The sequence below is a fragment of the Netta rufina genome (assembly GCF_964035555.1).
Source record: "Netta rufina genome assembly, chromosome: 1".
Taxonomy (NCBI): Eukaryota; Metazoa; Chordata; class Aves; order Anseriformes; family Anatidae; genus Netta; species Netta rufina.
Genome location: NC_140123.1, coordinates 76,440,546 through 76,456,642, shown reverse-complemented (window position 1 = coordinate 76,456,642; position 16,097 = coordinate 76,440,546). Strand labels below are relative to the sequence as shown.

At 44.3% G+C, this 16,097-nt stretch overlaps 1 protein-coding gene across 2 annotated transcripts in view; it reads right to left on the bottom strand.

Annotated features, from left to right (window-relative positions):
* Nucleotides 1-13,746, bottom strand: part of SHROOM2 (shroom family member 2) — a gene marked incomplete at its 5' end in the record, with an annotated part of 122,603 nt that extends 108,857 nt beyond the window's left edge. For both annotated transcript variants that reach the window (XM_084305560.1, XM_084305561.1), the window contains one exon: nucleotides 13,528-13,746. In XM_084305560.1, coding sequence (XP_084161686.1) covers nucleotides 13,528-13,746 — 219 coding nt within the window. The remainder of the gene's footprint in view (nucleotides 1-13,527) is intronic.
* Nucleotides 13,747-16,097: the final 2,351 nt, after the last annotated feature.

Here is a 16,097-nt window from a genome sequence, read left to right as displayed (position 1 = left end):
CTGTTCAATCAAGCGCAGAACAATGGCCAGATGAGAACAAGGGAAAGAGACTCCTAGGTAAGAAAGAGATAAAACTGGAATAGGTTAAAGGAAATTCAGAAAAAAAATAGGACCAAGCATTGGAAAGAAGCAGCATCTACAACACGCTCCCTCCACAACCTGGAGTTCTTGAATCCAAACATAAAGAGACACCTAAATCTGGTGGGCAAGGTACCCCAGTCCTCCTCTAGTGTTATTCCCCCCAACAGGAATCAACAACCTGTGGTTGCTCCTGCTAGTTTGGAAAACTGCAGTTTGGGTGATAAAGTCACATGGATTCCAGCAGGATGCCACGTCTTTCATCTTCTCTCAGAAATAAGGAAAAGCAAATAACCACACAAAACTCATCAGGGGAATATCAAATTTGCAGCACAATTCTCTGCAGAATGATCTGAGAGTTAAGTAATGAAGAGCTACACGTACAAGTCTAGCCCACCCTCCTCACAAGCACATGGTGTAACGTTGCAAACCTCATGGCCAAACAGTACATTTTCTCCTCCCTCTCACTGATGTAGGGCAAAAGACAAGTACAGTCCAGTGCCTGAAGCCTGTAACTTGTTTTGGGTGGGCTGTTTTTGTTGTTGTTTGGGGGGGGGGGGGGGGAGGGGGGGGTGGAAGGAAGCTGATTTTCAAGACACTGACTTCAATTGCAGATGCTTTAAAAGGCCGAAGGCAGTCTCACCATTACCAGTGAAATGTATCCCTGAAGAATTTTCCTTGAAATGTTTTGCAACAGTCCACATCTAGATGCAGCCTTCCAAGAAGAATTTAAGTTAGGGCTGGAACTGATACAAAAAAGTTCAACAAATCAGAAATCTAAAAGAAAACTTTTCAGCCTGAAGTCTAAAACCATTTATCTAATCAGTACTCCCTAGGGTTAAGTGTTACAAATAGGTAAAATATATATATATATTTATACATATATCAAAACAAGCTGCATAAGGAGGTCCTCACAGAACCTTCTCCAGACCTTAAATAGAAGAAAGAGTGATTATTCTTTGATAAACAGATCGATAATACTTATGATAAATAGAAGTAAAAGTGACTGAAAACTGCAGTTGGCACTAATCAAATATGCCATAAAATTCCACGCATTTAGGCAAAATGTGAAGTGTCATTACTTAATTCAGTGTTCATTTAGTGAACGTATTCTCCTCAATGTTCGTATTTGAGGTATTCTTTGTAGTCAAAAAATTAAAACAAGCAAAAACGTTTTCTTCTTAGTAGGATCTTATTAGCAGTGTCCGTTTTGTCTTCAGAAGATGGTTGGATGCATTTTTTTGAAATTATGAAATGAAGATCTGGATTCGGATTGCTCCCTCATGAAAATTCAGGAGTTGTAACTGCTGATCTCCTATTTTCTCAAATTGCTCCCATACTTCAAATTAATTTTCCCTGCAAGGCAGCCGGACTACAGTCTGTAAGTCACTGCTGGGTGTGTGACTGTATACCACGATGTTGCCACTCCCTGCTGCTCATCTCCACTCCCACTAATCAGTTAATTAAATTGCTCACGCAACATTTCCCCAGTCATTTTCCACCAAAATAAACTAGGTTGCTAAAGACCTACTGCTTGTAGCACTGGATTTAGGATGGGAAGTCTATGCTAGCCCGACACCTTTAGTGTTGGGGTGTGGCAGGGTGATTGTACCAGCCACTGATACAACATACTGGAGCAAACAGTAACCTCCAATTAGTGCCAGTGATGTGCAGGTGAGGAAACTACATTTTTAAGTCTGTCTGCAGTGGGAACAAAACATGCTCCCTTCATTCTGCTGAAACTTGTATCCTGTGCTGTCATCTCAGAAGACGATGGTGAACCATAAATTCACCACCAGTCTTCCAGCCACTGACACTACATTTCTCTGAAGGAATTGTGCTTAGGTCATTTCTTGTAAAGAGAGAAGGTCTCATAGGCGAAGTGGCAATTACTGTGGCAACAAGGGGTAGTGGAAACTACCCCTTGGTTTGCTCAGTCCTGAGCAGAGCAGGCTGAGGGGAGGCCTCATGGCGGCCTGCAGCTCCCTCACGAGGGGAGGAGGGGAGCAGAGGGGCAGGCGCTGAGCTCTGCTCTCTGGGGACAGCAACAGGACCCGAGGGGACAGCATGGAGCTGGGACAGGGGAGGGTCAGGCTGGGGGTTAGGGAAAGGTGCTGCACCCAGAGGTGGTCAGGCACTGGGACAGGCTCCCTGGAGCAGTGGTCACAGCACCGAGAGCATTAGAGTTCAAGAAGCATTTGGACACCGCTCTCAGACACAGGGTTTGATTTTCAGGTGGTCCTGTGTGGAGCCAGGAGTTGGACTTGACAATCCTTGTCAGTCTCTTCCAACTCAGGACATGCTATAATTCCATGATCCATCATAAATGGAAGGAAATTCAAGTGGTCAGCAAGGACATGTGTTTTGGCTATAAAATCTATTTCCTTAGGAAGCTTTATTGCTAACAAATGTTTCAAATCTCACAGATTCAGAAGTCAGGTTGACCTTTCAAACAAGAAGTCTACATTAGTTGTTTTGTTATTTTTTTTTCTTTTACTCAGCACTCAAGTGCTGACAGCCCGTCTGCCTCTATTAATCTCTTTTAATTTTCTGAGGCACTGAGAGCATCTGCACACTTTAGGTAGGCAGTAGGGCTTAATTTTATGAAAAGACATCCAATTGTGCATTTCCACTCATAATTTAGGAAAAATGCTGGAGATAGACAAGCATGAACCATCATTTTCTAATATGAAGAAGGATTTACTCCTGAATGAATTGCACAATTATATAGCCTTTTAAGACATACTCCCTCGTGTTTTCCATATATTTGGGCTTATAGTCTTTTTAGTAAAGCAACAAAGTGTTTGCCGCCACAGTATTTCAGCACTTCGGTATCACGTCTGTTTCACAAGAAACAGAAACTTATGAACATAAGGAAATAACATTTTTCCTAGACAACACCTGAGACTGAAGCAAAGATGTCATACAATTGTGTACAGCACACAATTTGTGGCAAAGCAGGCAATTCGTTTAGTAAATCTCCCTATTTCCAACATTTTCAGTTTCTCCCTTGCTTCTCACAGGGTTCTGTTTTAAAGCTTTCTAAGTTCAGACTCATCATCTGCTTCACAAACCCGAAACAGCACCAAAGCCACATGTCTCTCCACCCTCACATTTTAATCACATTTGACATAATAGGTCATGTCTACGCTGTTTTTTAAGATGAGGATTTCCTTAATCAGCCAGAAGACATTCAGTTGAGCAACAGAAGTCTTGCCTTGCACCCCTCCCTAACATCAGATTGAGCAATCAGAGAAACTCCTCAGGTCTCCCAGGTGTCAGGAAATGCACAGCCCTCCTCCCTGCTCAGGACAGCAACCTCCCCCAGCAGTCAGGAAAAACAAGATGTTTCCAGAAGGTAGCCTGTAGAAACAAAATTTATTTTGCTAATAAAATCACTGCAGTCTAAATTTTACAAGCAGAGGAGAGAGTTGTTGGGTTTTACTTTTATAAAACGGGGGAAGGAAAAAAGTAGGAAATACAAAAATTCTTGCACACGCTAAAAATACATAGTTTAAGGCAGGAGGGAAAGTTTACTTTAAATTGCTTTAAATTCTGCCCTGACAGTTTAGGGGAAAGTAGAAATAACTTTATGGCATTAGAGCTGCATTTAAGAGAATTCAGAATATATCTGATGTCTTCTAGCCTCATAAAAAGACACTGTTTCTTAATTTTACAGAAGCCTTACTATTTCAATATAAAGGCACTTCAGCAAGCATTATCATGTAAAAAACAGATTACAAATTGTTTAATAGCTCCTAATTATGGAAGTGTATGTTTCTCTTAAATCTTGACAAAACTACTGTAAACATTAACTACATTTAACAGATGCATAAAGCTAAGTTTTCTCTGTTAAGACGATAACATTCTTTGCACATATAAACACCCAACAAAACACTACCTTATGTCAACACAGTATGTTTACATCTTTCTTCCACGTAAATTAATGACTGTGAAAGAAATGCTTTGCTATTCCATAAAAAAAAGCAACTGAAAATGTCTCATAAGAAAATCTAATGTGCTCCTTTCTTCCAGATCAACAAAATGTGTATATATAGAGGAAAGAAAATAATTTACATACTGTAATGATTTCATTCTACCGAATCCAAATAGTTATGAGGAGTTGGGGTATTGGTTGCATCAGACATCAGCCAGTTAGACACCCACAAACTCATTTTTGCATCTAATTTGTTTAAGAAAATTAACACAGTGATGACTAACTGATACTGTGTAGGATGTGTTTCACTTCCTTTACTACGAAATCATGTTTCTATGATACTATCATAAATGATTAGTGCTTTTCCTGAAAAATATACAGCTTCCAAATACTGTTACCCCCAACAGTATTTTTTTTTCTACAGTATTCATTGAACCAAGTTTTGTTGGAAGTTTTCACAGCAAGTGTATAACAAAGTATGTTTGATCTCAAGAGACAGAAAGAATCCAAAATACTCTGGTTTTCATAGCTTTGTGAAGGGATTTTTAGAACATTTATCTGCTTTACTGAAGAGAAAAAGTACTGAAGCTACAATTTTTAAGACATTTGTAAGTACCTATTCTTCAATTTCAAACCAATTTATCTTAATCCCATGTTCCCCACTGATGGATCTCGACTTTAGCTATTGAAACTTCAGTGCAAGTCCATTACAAACAGAATATAATGGACGCACTGAGAATTAACTTAAAACAAAATCCAGAGCCTTTTCTTCTAAGCTGCGCTAATATTTAGATACCTTTCCACTAAAAAAGCATAAAGTTCAAAAATTTCCATTAAAAAAGGTTATCACAGAATCATCTAGGTTGGAAGAGACCTCCAAGATCACCGAGTCCAACCTCTGACCTAACACTAACCAGTCCTCCACTAAACCATATCACTGAGCTCTACATCTAAACGTCTTTTAAAGACCTCCAGGGATGGTGACTCTACCACTTCCCTGGGCAGCCTGTTCCAATGTCTCACAACCCTCTTGGTATTATGCTAGTGTTATGCTACACTTTAAACAAGACCAAATGGAATACAATCTCACACGTGATCAAGAGCACTCTCACAATCTCTTCCAAACTGATCAGAGATAACCACCTCTCTACTATTACCATAACACTAAATACCCCATTGTTCTGGATGACACACATGGCAAGGACTAAACCCCTATGTAGACAAACAACTCAAAACTCTTTGTACAGTAATAGTCTAAATTTCAGAAACAAGGCCAGCAGAATAACTACGAGCCCAGAGCAAGAAAAGTATCAGAATTAAGGCCACCTACATCCACAACGAAGACCCTTCCTTCATCATGGCCAACTCACCCAGTTAGAGAAAATAACTGCAGGGAGGGATGGAACTGCCCTGTCACTGCCCAAAGGGATACAGCCTCTCACGCACTGCAGCAGAGATCCCTGTATTTTCCCCACTTTCAACTCGCAGTCACTATTTTTCTGTACTTTGTACTGCTCTCCGTCCTTTGGAACACTCACTAAGTACAATTCTTTAGAAAGTTGGTATGTAAGAAACACGACAACATATTTCCTAACCCATATATCAGGGATGATGGATGTGGGTAAATAAGTAGAAGAATTCAAACAGTCCAAAGAATTTAATAATTTAGAAACTGAGAGAAAGATTTAACGGAGGAGAAAACTAGCCTGGTGGCAGAGGGAAAGTCCCCCTTTGGAGAGGGAGTGAGGCAGAAGTACTGAAACACAGGACATGAACCCTTCCCCTCAGTGCCAACGCTATCATGCCTTTTCCCAAAATCTTTAAAGCATTCAGTCGATTTGGCCATTTCACCAGGGGTCAGAAGAACTTGGAAATAACCACCTCTGTTCTACTGTCAAACGCTCTCCTCCATGTGTTTCTGCTTTAAGATCCAACCTCAGAATTGTGTCCCTGACAAAAGCTATCTAGTTTCTTAAAGCAGTAATTGGTTGCATTTCCAGCATTTACCAAACAGCTGGCTCAATCTCTTTTGGGGAGCTGGGCACCCCACAGCCACCCTCAGGTACCTGCAAAAGGCCAGTGAAAAGATCCCCCAACAACTTGTTAACGCTGCAGAAACCATTCTCTTATCTTCCTGACCTGACCTGTGCTTACCACAATGCTCTGAATTGCTTAGAGACTGAATACTGATACTGCATTAACTCCCAGGGTGGGGGCGAGTGGAAAGAAACTCTCTCCTACCTTCACAAGCGTCATTGTCCTTGGTAGCTTACGATTCTCCCCCAATTAGCTTGATAAATCAGACTGAAAAGCTACATTCCTGTCATGTTCAGAAACAACGGTACAATCAGAGAAGTGTTTTTCCAATAGTTTTGGGCTTAGCTCCACACACAGCTAATACAGAGACAATAATCTTGCTTGAGTGTCTGTCATCTTACTACAGGTTCCTAAGTAGGCACCCAGGTATGCACTGAAGAAGCACACGTTTCCTCTGCTTCTCACACGGCTGACAGCAAATGACAGACACCTTCAGAAAGCAATCTGAGCACATAAGTCATGTTTAATTTAAACACTATAAATCATTTTCCAAAGATAGCGACTTCTCCTAAAAGCCCAGCTTAAGTCTTGGAGAACTCCACCAGAAATGTGCTGTTTGGCAAAGCATACCCTAAATAAAGGACAGAAACACTTTCTACGAGTACAGTAAGTTGATTTTAAGAAACTGTCTTAATTTAAAAACTGGTTCAAAATTTCTGGTAGTTTCGTACCACGGAATGAAGTAGTAAGAAATTCAACAAACCTTAAATTACATCTCACCCTGATTTGACTGTATTTGTAGAGTTACAAAAAATAAACGATTTAGACTACTAATATCTACCACCAGAGTGGCAATGCTATTTATTTCCAAAACAAAAAAGCTTTTTCAAAATAGCATTATATGTCTGGTGTTTAACCTTTAAGAAACTAAAAATATTCTCCTATGTGGAACTAGAGAGCTTTCTGTTTCTTACCCTAAGAAAAAAAAAAAAAAAGTGGAAAAAAAAAAAAAAAAGAAAGGTTTCCTAAGTTATGGAGAGAAGCATCAGTATTTTTCCTTACAGATGCGTACAAAAATCTCCAGTTGACCTCACGTCAAATAGGCTCAAAACACTGGCAACAGAAAGCAATTCTGCACAGATTAAGTGGATGAAATCTCAACATAAGTGTGTTGTTTTTTTACTTTACCTCTCCTGGGAAACTTCACGCACAGTGTCACTTAAATGTACAGAAAGCAAAAATTCTGCTGAATGTCTGGGACCTGCCTCAAACTTGTGTAGCAAAATGACCCACAGAACTAGATGTACATATGTATTAAGTATTCTCTGGAGAGATTACAGATGTGTAAGAAGACTAAACACAAACAGCTTTCCCGGAGAAAAAAAATGCACAGGTACATGATGTAATATTGGCTTAGTTACTACTACACAGTTGTTTCCTCTAATCTATTCACAAGTAGGTTTCACTTCCCATTTACCTTGCTCTTTCCACACTCCCATACTTTAAATATTCATTAAGCAGAAGAACACACAATGAATTGAGCTCTACTGGAAAAAAAAAAACTATACACAGTCTATTGAGTAAAACATATGCGCAACCACCACACAAACCCACACTGTTTTTTCCTCTTAAAAAAAACAACAAACAAAACCAAACATGATGGATAACTAGGTAATAAATGGCATTACTGGCAATCCGCTGACAACAGCGAGCTATAACTAGAGGTCTCTTGCTGGTCTTTTATTTTTATGCTAATGTCTACCATAGCATCCAAAATTCATACTGAAAAGTAGCAGCAGACACTAAAAACAAAAGAAGTTTAAACCGTAAATAGACCACATGAATAAACATTCAGATAGGCAGCTCTGCAGCCTAACTCCTATTGCAATAACTGTTCTCACAAACCCACCGATTCTTCTGCCAGACTCAACAGACGTGAATGTTTTTGTTTATGTTCATTTTTAACTAGAAAATTGCGATGGATTTGACAGCTTCTGCCTAAGTAGCTAGAAGTGGGAAAAGCAGAGGAGAGAGGAGCAATTTGGAAGCAGCCAGTACAGCCAAAAGAGCGCTTGCTGCACGGAAGCTTCTCAGTTCTGCTTGGAAAGGAAGCATCCTGACTGGTTTTTGTCCTGACAGGTAAACGTAAAGGAAAACTGCAGTTTCAGTACTGCAAGCACAGCAACCATTTCTTAAACAACGCTCCCACGCTGCTGTCTTCTACGTTTGTAACTGAACTGACTTGAAGCTCTGCAAGTCACAGCCTTTTAACTCATCCTCTCATTTCAAGCTGTCGCACAGTTTGCAGACCACATCTCACAACATCCAAGATAGCTTTGAGATGGAGCTTCCAATACCAGTGCCACTTCAGCTGTTGATGCTCTCGCCAAGACAAACCTCCCCGAGCTTCGGCCTTCCAAAGCTGGGTCACTCGGAGCACACACGAGCACAGCGGGCACCGTGCTGCCAGCAAGCGAAGTCAGAGCAGAGCTCACCTCCCTCAACAGCCGCTGAAGTGCTAAAAGGGAGAGCAGTCGCTTCATCAGGCAGGTTACAGAAGTAGAAAGCAACATCGTCTTCTGGCATCAAAGCCAACAAACTCCCCTCCTCTAAGGAGACCTGGGACCCAGCAATCAGACACAAGACTCAAACCTGAAGAGTTTCTGTAACATTAAAAAAACACCAAACTCCTAAGGATAAGGAAAAGGGATAAATAGCAGCATGGTACTATTTTAATCCCCAAATATACGTCCTGATATATAAGCATTTCCTGCAATTTCTCAGTTATCAAACAACACAAAGAAAAGGCCTAATCTTTCTCAAAAGACAGACACCTCTCATAAATTAAGAAACTGAACAGAGCTTTAAAAAGAAGCATCAAATGTGATTTGAAGCATTTTTTTTTAATTGCTGGTTAAGATGTGTGTTCGAATCAGCCCATACAGCTGAGGAATTTTATTTGTTGCTTTTGATCACCAAAGGAATATGGGCAGAAAACAAAAATGATGAACAGTTCTTCATATAATATCTTTTTAGACCTGAAGAAAGGAATTAAAATTTTGCAGGATATGGGGGACTAGAGTAGAACCCTATTCCTCAGCCACAGTACAATGGCTCTTAATTTACCCATCAGCTTACACAAATGACTGCATTTATGTGAAGAGGCCAGTAATTTCCAGGGATTACCACTAAATACTGGTTTTCTGGATACCAAACGTCACAGTCAAGTTTAAGAATTGTTAATGTCTATGAGCAAACAGCTAACCTGAGGGAGACAACAGCTATGTATATTAGAAAACATCCAGTTTTGATTTATCTGTACACAGCACCACTGAAGCTCTCTCCCCTCCCATGCAGTGCAATGCAAGCACTTGCTCTTAGTTTTATGCTTAAGGCCAAAGGGTAAGGAATTACTTAAATGAAAACAGTCATAATTTCACTCACTACTAAAATAAGAAATTGATAGAAATCACATGGAGGAGTCCTGCAACCAATTAAGAGAGTAGCATTCCTGTAGACAATTTAAATAATTATTAGGTTAAACAAACTCCCATTGACACCTAACCATAGACAGGAACATGTTAGGAAAGTACAATGGAATTAAGAGAAATAAACAAGTCTGTCTGATAGTGCTGCTTCTTGAAAGACAGCACCTCCAGCTGGGGCATGAATTCAGCACTGATTCAGGAGACAAGAACTCTATCTGCTAAATCAACAACACATCTTGCAACAGTCCAGGTTTCACTTGGAAATCTTGCCGAAATACCAGCCAAGCCCAGCCTTGATTAGCCTGCAGTGAGATCATAGCTTGAGGAGGTATGGCTGTAGGCCCTTGTAAAGCTGGTACTGAAGAGGAATTTATTCAAATGATACATCGTTCTTTCTTCAAATGCATGCATTGTACTTTTTCTTACTTTCTAGTGTAAGAAGGTTAATGCTGACTGCAGGACAGCTTCAGAGTTCTGAAGCCTATGGCTGGTACAGGAAGCGAAATGACTTTCTGTCCATCACCCATGATCAATGCTGTGATTGACACTACAAGTTGTGCATCCCAGATAAGGCTCATTTTAAAGTAAAAGTAATCAAGATAATGCAGGTATGGGAGGCTTTCACAAGACTCCGGGTTGAGCACCCTGACTTTTCATTTTCATTAGTTCCAGTAAGACCTTCCCATTCAGGGTTTGTTTCTTTAAAAAAAAGCAGCAAAGTGAGATCCATGTTTTGTGAGACTTCTCATTAAACTCCTCAGAGTAGTCATCTCACCTTCTGCTGAAACACACTCATTGCTATAAAAAGCAAGTCCTTCCTTTCAAGACGCCAATTTAGGCATGAACAAGCTGCCTTCAGGCAACTTTTTGGAACGGTATCGCACACGCAGGCATAGATCACAAAAAATGTAAAGCCCTTTTAAAGGGACATGTAAAGAACAGTAAGCGACAAAACGCTGAAAGATTATTTTTTTTTTCTGAAATACAAGCAACACCACTCGCACGTGGGTGGGGCGAGTTTTAGACCAGCTACGTTTAAAGCTCGAGCAAGCCATATCATGCACCGCTTTCCTCTGCACCTCTGCAGCAACCACAGGAAGAGACAAGGAACTGAAAACTGGAGAGAGGCTTTCGGCTGGCAGGTGAACGTGATATTCTGCCTACCCATCCCAGGACCTTCCCTCCGAGTCCCATCTCGGTGTCGGGGAGCCAGGGAGCCCGCTCCCCGAGACGCACGGCCTGTTAGCAGCAGCAGCAGCAGCGTGACTCCGGGCTGACCTCTCTCCGCGCCGCGCTGCCTGCGTGAGGCATTTTTGCTCCCGACATTCCAGTGGCTGCACACATGCTTATCTCCCTGCTGGGACTGAGAACATAGATTTTCTCCTGCTTAACCTGCCTCTCCCTCGGCTATTATTGGCAGTGTGGCGGATCAAAGGACACTATTAGCTTGAAACCTAGTCAATTCAAACTAGAAATTCCCAAATCGGTTTTGCAGCTCTTCTTGCCCTGCTGCCCCCCGTGGTACTCGTTACAAAAACATTTCCCTTCCTGTTAGCAAGTGAAATGGCCACATGACCAGGGAAACTAACATCCAAGGAGTTTGCTGTGCAAAAATCGCTGCAAAATGCCCAGCACAAGTTTGCTCACTGATTTTTCAACTACAGTATTTTCTGGTGCTGCTTTTTATAGACAGTTCTGGTGGGCGTCCCATAGAGGGTAAAGACAGCAGGAAATATTTACACCACAGACTTCCCGACATTTACATAAAGGTGCAACTTTCTTCAAAGGCTGACCTTGCTTTAGAGATGGTGGTAGGCATGGAGACAGGCAGAGTTTCAGAAATCCCCCTTAAGTAGCTGCTATCTGAAACTCCATTCGCACCTTGTCACATTCCTCTCCTTAAAAAGCAGCACTCCACCTCATACATCTTCACTTCCCCAGTACAGCCCTGGACTTGATGAGACAGAGCTTAATACTCAGCTCACACTCAAGCACAGTATGAACCCACAAAATAAGAGTTGTTCCATGGGTATTTTGAGGTATTTTTGTGTCCAAAACAGCCACCAGTGTAGTCAATAGGGGATGGAGCTTGCAATGGCAGGGGAGGGCGTTCCCCTTCTCTGTGACAGCCCAGAAATCCACACTTCAACTCAGGAAGACTCAGGTTCAGGACTCTCTTCAGCCAAAAAGAGAGCAACTTCACATCTCCACTGCAAGAAGGGACGTTTTTAATCACCTGACACTAATTTATTCTTTCTAGTGGTTTTCCACCCCTAGAAGCTGTACAGAAAAACAAAACACAACACACACCAAGATGGGTGAGCGAAACCCAGCGGAAGATTTTGCACTTAAAGAATTTGGAGTCTGGGGGATGCCAGTGATGCAAAGCTTCAGTCCAGTTTCAAAACTCCTCTTTATACTTCCATCCAAAAACTGCAAGTGAAAACGTACTCCAAAACCTTAGACCAAAGGACAGGATCCCGGCTGTATCTTAGTCCAAGATCACGAATGACGGACCCAAATTTCTCTTCCGCACAATGAAATGGTTTCAGGAGGTATCAAGGCTGTGGTTCCACATAACCATGCCTTGGGTAGCAGACCCACTTGAAAAGGTTCCCATTCCCAGACACTTCTTTCCACCTACCACAGCCACATCCTCATGCCACAAATATTTAAAGCTTGTTACTTAATACCTAGGCAACTATATGAATAAGTACCCCTGAGCAGTAGCACTTGTTAGCCATTACCAGAAAGGTGGAATTATTTGATTTGGCACTTGATAGCTACTAGATGCAGAGTAAGTAGCTCTTTTCTCCTTTCCTCACATGCTTCCAGTTTTTATACTCTGTAATTCAGGATACTGGTAAGAGGCCAACAGATGCACAGTCACTTTTCAGCGTATGCATCTGTTGACATACACTGTTGTATTTTGGAAAACAGCAGTAGGGAAGACCTAGAAAAAGCTGATCTAAAAAGACCTAAGTTGGAGAGCTATCAGTAAAATATCACCAGGAGTGGAAGAAGGGAACCAACTGGAAAGCCCTCAATGAAACAAGCTAAAAAGAAGTAAGAACAGAATAATTCCTGCTGTGGATAAAGCAGGACTGGCTGACCTCTGACACTCTTTATGTACTTCCAAAATGAGAACAAGCAGAATTCACTGGACCTGTAGGCCAAGCGCATATATTTCCTACAAATCTTGAGCGAAATGTTTTTCTAATGTGGATTTTTCTCAGTTCCATATGGATCCGTTTTAATGTGTTTTTGATTGCGCGACAAGAAAGCCCTCTTAACAAAACCCACCAGCTATTGGGACGGGGATTCTTGAGTCAAAACACACCCAGATGAAAAACATTTCCCAGAAAACACGACGGATCATTTTAACTCATGCCCAACACACCGAGGTCAGACCTGCGAGTATAAAAGGGCACTAAAAAACAAAAACAAACAAAAAAAAAAAAAAAAGAAAAAAAAGCAGCGCATACCTACCCAGGAGCCTCCCTCTCCCGGTCGGTCTCTGGATTTGGTCACCATCCACAAGACCTTTTGTTCGGAGGGCTGGGGTGCAGGAGGTCACCCTCGCTGCTCTGCACGGGCAACAGCAGCAGAGGAAGCCCGGGGTCAGCACCGGGGGGCTTCAGCCTCACGCCCTCCTTCCTCCACCAGACGGATGGAGCCGGGAGGGCTCCCGCCACCCTGCCAATCTCTGCACCCCATCACAAACAATCGTTTCACCGGGTTTTACCGGGATGTAACTTAGGGCTGTGCAGCAGCACACTGCGCCCTCGGAGCTGCAGCCGAGCTGCGAGGCTGGCTTGGCGCTGCCACCTGTTGCCCCAGCCCCTCTCCATGCCCTCCCCAGCCCCACCGGCGGAGGGGCGAGGTGCCGGGGAGCCCCCAGACCCCCCGGCAGCACCAGCACCTGCCCCCGCTGCCGGCGCCCAACATGGAGGCGGCCGGAGCCCCCCTGCCCTCGCCGCGCCTCACCTTGGTGATGATGAGGGGCTCGCCGTGCTCCCGGCCGCCCTTCAGGGTGAAGCCCCAGGGCGCCCCGCCGCTCAGCAGCACCTCCACCAGCCGGTAGCCCTCGGCCGCCCGCGGCTCCACCATCACCACCAGCGGCCCCGGCTCCACCAGCGCGGCGCCCAGGCGCGGGTCGCCGCCGGGCAGCCGCTCCCGCCCGCTCCGCAGCCCCACGTCCTCCATGCCGGGGCCGGGCACGGGGCCGGGGACGGAGCACGGAGCTGGGGCCGGGGCTCCGCTGCCTCTGCCGGCCGCTCCCCGGGGCCAGCCAGCCCGCCGAGCCCCCTAGCCGCCCCGCAGCGCCGGCCCCATCGGCAGCGGGCGGGCTGCCCCCTCCCTCCTTCCCCGCCCTCCTCCTCCTCCTCCTCCTCCTCCTCCTCCCCGGCAGCCCGCTGTATTGTTTCACGCCGAGGCCGGAGCCCAGCAGCGGGGGGCCGGCTCCAACTTGCGGCAACTTGGCGGCGGGACGCCCGCGGGAGGCTCCCCCCGTCTCGCCCCGAAAGCAGCGCGACCCCCGCCGCCCGCCGCCTGCTCCCCCCCTCGCCCCGCGCCCCAAAGGGGCAGCCCCGCAGCGCGACCCCCGCGGCCGAGGAGGAGGAGGAGGAGCGGGGAGCGGCCAGACAAAGGCGGTGCAGTGGTGGCGGTGCTGGTGGTGGCGAGGGGCTGTGCCTCGCCCTGTCCGTCCCCAGACAAAAGCAGCGAGCAGGTGGAGGGAGGGAGGGAGGGAGGGAAGGGAGGAAGGAGCGCGGCCGCCCCGCTCCGGCCCCGCGGTGCCAGGCGGAGGGGGGCGGGCACGGCGGACAGGTCAACCCGGGCGGCCGCCGGGAGGGCCGCGGGGGGCAGCCGAGGGCGGTGCTTGCCCGGGGCCCTTCCCCGCCGTTCCCCCGCCTCGGAGCGGCTCCGCCACCTGTGGGGCCGGACGAGCTGCGGGCCCGCCCCGCTCCCCTCCGGAGACCCGCTGGTGGGTGAGGTGAAACGACTCAAGGCCCCCGCCTCAGCCAACCAAGCAGCCAAAACAACCCGAAATGACAAAGTCCTCGGTCCCATCAGCTCACCTGCACAAAGACTGACAAAAAAAAAGTTTGATGCGGAAGAGCGAGGCAGGATTCAAGGCGCTGATCTTCGGACAAGTTTGTGGGTGGGTGATAAAAGCAGAGTTTGGGGCTGACTGATGTCCTCACCGAGTTAGTGGTGGGGCTGGGAGTGATGTGCTTATCGCTGGCTAGACTTCATTCTCTCCACTTAATTGCATCACCTTACATGAGGTTTCAGTGGCTGAAATTAAGACCGGATTTGGCCTGGAATGCTTGAGTACCAGCACGCAATCACAATTTGCTTCTCAACCAAACAGGTGAAATGCTATCTAAGATATGCAGGAAAATCTATGTTTTGCTTTCTGAAAGACTGATGAACCTTAAGATATGTCCACATGTGACAGTCTCAGGGAGGTGCACAGCATAAACAGTGGGATTTCAAGGTCTTGTAATACATGTTTACATACATTGCTTCTGGAAGTGGCCATTGTGACCCACTAGCTGCTGCTTCAGCTCTTTTCCTCCAGTGGTGGGTAAACTCAGTGTATTTCCTCAGAAAACTCCAGCCTTGCTCTAAAGACAACATTTTGTTTCAATATTATCTGTGGTACAGTTCTGTAATACCCCCAAAAAATTTGGTTTCAGATTTGGGAGCATCTGATCCCAGTAGCAGATGGGAGGATGTACAGATAGGAGAGAAATACTTGGTTAGGGTGATTGCTGTTCCCTCATGACTAAGGTGCAAAAAGAACCATGGGAAAGGGGACTCAAATGGCACCAACTCACACAAACTTGTGATACACACCCTGCCAAATCCAAACCTTGTACCAAATCTACGTATTGCATGAAACTATGTTAGGCCCCAAATAACTTGCAGATCCTCATTCAGATTTCTTCTTTAATTCTTTTTTACTATATGGACAAATGCTGTTTATAAGACGAATTAAATAAAACACAGGTAACTGGAAGTGTAGTTTTCTCTGTATCCTGTCTTCAGTTGTGCTTGTAGTCTGAGGTGAAGTCTTCAGTTATGTTTGTACAATGCTTATCAGGCTGCCCACTCAGCAACGTATACTCAATAACCTATAGCAAAAAGCTTTAAAGAGCTGCAGTGTATAATTTAGTTGTTTATAAGCACACAGTACAAGTGATGATGAAAGATCCACAATAACAATTTGAGCTTTAATGCACATTGAAATGAAATTGAAATATAAGAGCTTACATCTATAAATTGTGCTGCTTACATCTATAAACTGTGCTGCAAGAAATGTCTTCTTTGGTTGTATCCCCTAACCTTCAACTGCTGAACATGCATTCTTCTTCATCTTGAACTTTTTGTTGTATAAGAAGTTAAAGATTTGCAATACTTTTCTGCCTTCTTGACTTGGTCTTATAAGTCCAGTATTGAAGAACAATGAAGATTTTACAATTGGAGTATTTAGAGTCAGGAACTGATATCTATACTAGAGAACCCAAGTGGAAATATTCAAACTCTGCTGC